This window comes from Populus euphratica, unplaced genomic scaffold, assembly GCF_000495115.2.
Source record: "Populus euphratica unplaced genomic scaffold, PopEup_1.0 scaffold177.1, whole genome shotgun sequence".
Classification (NCBI taxonomy): domain Eukaryota; kingdom Viridiplantae; phylum Streptophyta; class Magnoliopsida; order Malpighiales; family Salicaceae; genus Populus; species Populus euphratica.
In genome coordinates this window covers 582,623-589,534 of record NW_011499972.1, presented here as the reverse complement: position 1 = coordinate 589,534, position 6,912 = coordinate 582,623, and the positions used below count along the sequence as shown (strand labels likewise).

At 31.9% G+C, this 6,912-nt stretch overlaps 1 protein-coding gene across 2 annotated transcripts; it reads left to right on the top strand.

The window, feature by feature from the left end:
* Positions 1 to 1,713: 1,713 nt before the first annotated feature.
* LOC105139340 (uncharacterized) lies at positions 1,714 to 3,045 on the top strand. 2 transcript variants are annotated; one of them, XM_011045743.1, is made up of 2 exons: positions 1,714 to 2,129; positions 2,304 to 3,045. In XM_011045743.1, exon 2 carries the CDS (start codon positions 2,340 to 2,342, stop codon positions 2,685 to 2,687), a length of 348 nt encoding a protein of 115 aa, XP_011044045.1. In that variant the 5' UTR covers positions 1,714 to 2,129; positions 2,304 to 2,339; the 3' UTR covers positions 2,688 to 3,045. The 2 variants fall into 2 exon arrangements, with proteins under 2 accessions (XP_011044045.1, XP_011044046.1); XM_011045744.1 differs by lacking the exon at positions 1,714 to 2,129 and adding an exon at positions 2,132 to 2,206.
* Positions 3,046 to 6,912: the final 3,867 nt, after the last annotated feature.

The window sequence follows — 6,912 nt, the reverse complement described above, 5'->3', positions numbered from 1 at the left end:
CTTATTTTCTCGCGTGAAGAGACGTTGATTTGATTTGTCCAAGGCCCCAAAAGGACAGTGTACAGATTATAAATCGAAAGCCCTACCAGGCTAAGAAAGTTGATTCAAATATTTTATATATTGTATAAAATATATTTTTATTTAAAAATTTATTAAAATAAAATTTTTAATTTTAAAAAATTATTTTTAACATTATTATATTGATAAATGATTTTAAAAAATTATTTTTAACATTATTATGTTGATAAATTTTTAACAGGTTAATTTATATAGGTTGAGTTTGGAATTATAATAATAATAATTTTTTATAATAATTTTTTACATAAAAATATATTAAAATCAATTTTTTTATTTTAAAAAAATTATTTTAACTTCAACCCATCAAAATAATCTAATAATATAAAAAAATTATTTTAAATAATAATATTTTAAAATAAAATGATTTACAACCAATTCCTAAATACACTAGTAATATATCCTAGCCAGTGCTGCTATGTTCTTCAAATTTGTGAGACTTTATGTTATAGACTTTTTATCATTTCTGCCTAACTAGAATTTAAGGTTCTAACCTCTTGTGTTAAGGTCACTTCAATCTATTTTTGCTCCCGAACATTCCCAAGGCTGATTGACCCATATGGAAGCCTAAACTCAATCACCATGAGTTGATTTACATCTCCTTCATTCAAAACAAAGTCAAGCTATCTTTGCATCAGTTGACTTATATTTTTATTCATCATATTACTATCTTAAGTTTGAGCCTTTTTTCAAAGGAAAAATACAAAAAAAAACATGCAATGGAATATTGCTGCTGCAAGTATAGGCCAGGTGAAGCATTCTAGCTACATATCTATTTTTATGTTCAATCAATGGCAGCTGACTCCTGGCCCTAGCATTCCATTCATTTTTGCTTTGACCTTCGTGTGTGTTTTCAAATTGAGACAGACTGGCTATTGTTTAGAAGTGTTTTTTAAACCAATTATAGGGGTGTTTAGGAGGGTGATAGCGGTTGTTTTTTCCTTGGAAATGCATCAAAATAATATATTTTTTTAAAAACTATTTTTAACCTAAGTGCACCAAAACAATCTAAAAACATAAAAAAATTAATTTAAAATAAAAAATAAAATAAAAATTAATTTTTTTTAAATATTTTTAAAATATAAAAACAAATAGGAACATAATATATCAGCAATAATTTACTCTATGTGAAAAGTTTTAGCTTCATTTGGAACTGCCCAAATTAAATTAGAATTTGAGTGATAGAATGAAATGGTAGTATTTATTTATTAATTAATTAAGGGAAATGAAAATACAGTAAAGTAGAAGGATGATTCTGATATTTCAGTAAACTTTTTGAAGAGAAAGCAGGTCACACAAGGGAGGGATGGAGGGAGAGGTCTTATTTATTTATTTCCCTTCTCTTCTCTGGTGGCTAATTAATTTGTTGGTGTTTCCTATGTAATTTCTGGGTGTTGCCATTTAATTTCTCCTTGTTTTTCTTTAAATTTCAGTTGGCTATTTAAATTAGGTTTAGCTGTTATAGTTCCTTTAATTCCGTTGACATTTAATTTCTTGGTGTTTTTTATTAAATTCTACGGTGGTGATGGCTCTTTCTTGAAAATGATTTTGGGCTCTAGCAAATTAGCCTTAAAAGCAATGTGTGGTCTATTTGCTCTCACACTGCACTTTAAAACACCGACCCTTCCTCCTCTAGAGCAATGAATAAATGAATTCTTGCTGCACTTTTGTAATGGCAACATTTACTCCAAGCTTCCCATTTCTGCTTACTCCTTGTGATTTTTCCATTCATTAATACATTTCCTGTCCTCAATTTACACTCTTCTTCTACCGATACTTCAACGCAACTCTCTCTCTCTCTCTCTCTCTCAACACCTTCCACTTCTCTCCCACCATTAAGGTAAGTTTTTAAAATAACCCCACCTCTCTCCTCTTGTTTCCTTATATATAATGGCCTGAGATGTCCAAACCAACCACCACCAAGTTCATGTTAATGGTGCTAGAGGTGCGAGTCTCGATTCAAGCCTAGCCACTCTCCATTGATCTCTTTCATAATACTACCAATCTCTCTTCTACGCAAATCGAATTGGAAGAGCCCCCTCCTCTCCCCTCAGGTTGGCAAAACTTCCTTGGCATGCACGTGACTCCTTTGAACATGGCATAACTTAGTTTTATGTGACCTTTCTACTAGGCAAAACACTTTCTGTTAAGCTCTGACAAATTCAGTCCAGATTTTTAGCAGTGTTTGTGTGTTGAATTAATCTCTCTGTTTGTGTTTTGTTTCTCAGGCAGGTGAGATATACTACAAAAACAAAACGCCAAGGATGAGTCGAAGAAATGGTAGCCTCCCAAAGCTTGACCTCAAGCTCAACCTATCACCACCTAGGGTGAACCCGAGAGCGGAGTCCCCAGGCCGGTTGGCAACAGTGTCACCAACATCCCCTCCAAGCTCATGTGTGTCGTCAGAGATGAGCCAGGATGACACTCTTAGATATTCTAGTAGCCCTGAAGCTACATCAATGGTGCTTGTGGGATGCCCAAGGTGCCTCATGTATGTGATGCTCTCTGAGAATGACCCTAAATGCCCCAAATGCAAGAGTACATGGCTGCTTGATTTCCTCCATGATAACAACAACACCAGCACCACCACCATGAAGTCAAGGAAGAGCTAGGGTAGTGCTAGCTCCCCTTTTAGCTAACTCTGCTACTGTTGATTAGGCTTATATAAACTCTCTCCCTCCCCTCTTTCGATGATCTTCTTTTTATCTAAGGTAGTGGTACTTGCGCTCCACTTTTTAGCTACTTGATTACATGTTACAAGAGCTAAGTATGAAAATCGAAAAAGCGGGGTGCCAAAAGCACTAATTCTCTTTTGCTTCAATCTCTTTTAATCGTAGATCAGAGTATGGACCATGTGGGCACAGAGTGGTATCTCTGTTTCTTCTGTTTTAAGCAGAAGAGAATGTAAACGAGTTAACAGCAGCTGCTGCCCAAATTTTCCTATCAAATGCCTACATTCTCTGATGTCCTCTCTCTCTCTCTCTCTCTCTCTCTCTCTCTCTCTCTCTCTCTATTTTTGGGTTTGATATCAGTACTCTGAATCCAAACACGGCAAGCCGCACCCACAATTCCTTGTCATTCAGTTCCCACTAAGATTTGTGAAAGTACTCTACCGTTGACGGAAGTGGGCATGACTCGAGTCCAACATAAAATGGCCAAGTGATCTTTGTGTTGCAAGGAATTAAAATTAAAATTAAAATTAAAAAAAAATCCTAAAACAGAGAACACTTTTATCGTGTCTAAATTCATCGCGGATGGCACGATGTTATTTTTATGATCCTCTTTGCTATTTCATTCTCACACCAGATGTTTACATCGATTCGTACGTTATAATTTATATTTATTTACACCGCATGCACAAGATAACTAGAAGTGCTTTAATATGTGAATTAAATATCAATTTTATAAAAACAAATATTAATTTGTTATTGGAAAAATTGAGAAAACAAGGAACAAAATTAACAAAAAAAGAATGAAGCATTTTATTTTCACTGCTCAAGAGACACAGGAAACTACAATTTATCCCTGAAATTTTATTTTTTACATATTTGATAAATTTATGCGCTAGTCTTCAATTTTATTTTGTTTATATTTTAGTTTTTATATAACATGGAAGAAGAAAAAAAGCGGTTGGAAATAAGAAGAAAAGAGAAAAAAAATACTTAGTCAACCACAATTTAGGAAAAACAATACTAATTTTAATGTCAATATATTCGTGGAAAAACAATACTAATTTTAATGTCAATAGATTCGTTTTAAATGTGAAGTTATATGGATATGATTTGGAACTCAAAAATTAAATTTAAGTTCAAGAAGTTTTATGAATCACGCTATTTTTTTTATTTTATTGACCAATTTATATTATTTTGGTCTTAAAATAGGTTTACAATAGTTTTTATGATTTTTTAAAGTATTTTTAAATAAAAAAATAAAAAATATGTTTTTTTAAATTAAAAAAAAAAGTATTTTTAAATAAAAAAATAAAAAATATATCTTTTTAAATTAAAAAAAAAAACACGAATCGTGGTTGGAATTTGAACTATATGATGAGGACATGCCTAGCATGGTAGACTCTCAGTTTAAACTATAAATAAAATAATCCTTATAGGTACAGCACTTGGCCTCTTTTAATATTACACTTCATTTTTTTAAAAAAAATTAACAAAATCACTATAAATAAAATAATATTTTAAATATTAATAACTCTTGTCAACATTTTCAAATAATAGTATAGTTTTTTATAATAAGTTTAACAATTACTTTGTAAGTTATTATATATAAATCTAATTTGCTAGTTTTATAAAAACTATGTTGATGAATATTAAATGAGAATAAAATATCTAGGTGACCATGACACAAAACCCTCCATAAACAGAGGAGGTGCTTTAAGTTGATACATTCTACACCCTTAAGGCTTAAACTATACTTAGTAATTTCGAAGAATTCTCTTACACTCCCATTATATATATATATATATATATATAGATGTGGAAGTGACTAATTTATGAAACGGTAAATCTTTCTATCTCCATGTACACAATCGTTTTCCACTCTATAAAGAAGCTTCTAACGGTTTTTTTTTATTTTTTAAGATGCATGTATTTTTATCTATTTTTATCTGATACTTATATTATTTTATAAAGTATTTGCGGTTATTTTTTAAAAAAAAAATTAAAAAGAATTATTAAAATAATATATTTATTTATTTATTAAAAATAATTATTGATATCAACATATTAAAATAATTTAAAAAATAAAAAAATAAATTTAAAATACGATGAATACTTATTTGGAACACAATGCCTTATAGGATAGTAATATACATCTCAAATGACAGTCTCGCATATGTCGGGTATACATCAAGCTTCCAAAGGCTTTGTATTGTAAGTGGATGAAGAGGGTGGTTCCAGCATTCAAACAAGGGTGGCTATATGAGATTGAAAGACCATTAAAAACGCATAAATGCAAGAGTAATTGAGACAGTTGAGAATAATGAAGGGTATTGCGTCAGATGATAAATACAAATTTAATTCCACCTTCATCACTCTCTTTAATTTCTGCGTTTTATTTTCTTTAGCTTTCCTTTTCATTACTAAATCTACTCGTCACTCACTGCATGCAACCTCTCTGGTGCCATCATCTCATTTTGGTAGATCCCTCCTTGTGTCCATGTTCTCCCCATTCAATTCTCCTCTCTCCCCTTTTCTTTTCAAGCCCTCCTTCCTTTACTCAACGTGTACGAGCTCTTTAATCTCTCTCATGTCTCCCTCTTTCTCATGTTGTCAGTGTTGAGATTTTAAATTACAAAAAAAACATAGGGAATATGCAGAAGACTACCTAATCCCATGTTAAATACCCGGTATTTAAGACATTGTAGTATAAGATATGGCAAGGGAGTCATGTTCATATCCTCAGCTACACCGTAGTAGCTTTATTGCGAGGTTGACAGAACCTTAAAATAAAAATAAAAAATCAGAGTCGATAATTTAGCCTAGGTCATGCATACGTTAGAATGATTCAAGGAATATAACATAACCGTGTCACAAATCAAAGGCATAAACACGAGAGAGCCCGCATTCAAAAATGAATGCAAGGGACCACAAGCACATTAACAAGCTGATATTTAAGGATAAGTGTATGGATTAAAGTTTTAATTATAAGAAGAATGGCCTTGTAAAATTAGATTTTTAACGAAAACGAGTAAATTTTTTTTTATCTAATTGTTGGGTCATATTAAAATTTTACAATCATGTTTTTCCTTAAGAAATTAACCTCTAATGTTAGTTACGATCGGGAAAATATCCAAACTAAACACAAAATTAAGATGTTGTTTTGAGATTTTCTTTATATTCCTAGTTATTTTCATATAATTATTTTTATTTCTGTAGTTGTTTTGATTTATTTTCTCCATCACAACCTAGATGGGTTTAATCAGAATTTAAACTTGAAAGCATATTTTTAGAATACATTTGATATTATAAATATTTGAGAAACCCTTGTTTTATATTTTTCATAATACATTGTGTCATATGCGCAGTTTAAACACCTAGGGGCTTCATTAAGTGGCTTATACTTTATATGGGGATGGTTTTTGGGAGAAGACCACCATTAACAAATTTTGAAGCAGTAAATGGCAGGCCACTGGAAGTGTGCGTATAGGACCTGCAACCATTCAATATCAATATAAGCTATGACTTGTTTTTTTTTTTTGTTTTCCTTTCTTTTGACAAATAGCCAACCTGCAGCTGAAAAAGATTCTTCCGTATTATCCCTTATCTAGTCAAAGGAGTGAACAAGAAGACAAAATCAAGCATTTAATTACTCCATTAAAACATCTAACAGAGCATTTAATCAGCATCTAGAAAACAAACTTGGTGTATAGTATCTTTATTATAAGGGAGGCACCCCCGTTTCGCTTCAGCAGTTCTCAAAGCCCATGATGTTATCAAAATTTGGTGCTCCAGTGAAACTGAAAAACTTGAATCTATAATGGGTTTGCCTGTGGTTTCAAGCTCACGACACCTGCTATATCATGGCAGTTCTGTGAAATCCATAGAATGTCTGATTTCTGAACTTCATGGCTGAAGAAGCATTCTGCATGGCAACGCAGAAGAGACCAAGAAAAGGAATACTTCTTTAATAAAAGGGAAAGGAAAAACTCACCTTCCATAACACCACAAACCAAATAAACAGCTCTAAACCGAGAAGAGCTTTCCATTTTCTAAATAATGGGTGATCTGAGTTCATTAACATACAGCAACAGAGAATTGACAAAGCCCACCAGTCGGGGTAAAGGGCTATCATATTTGAAACTTGAGGCCCACATACAGAAAACCA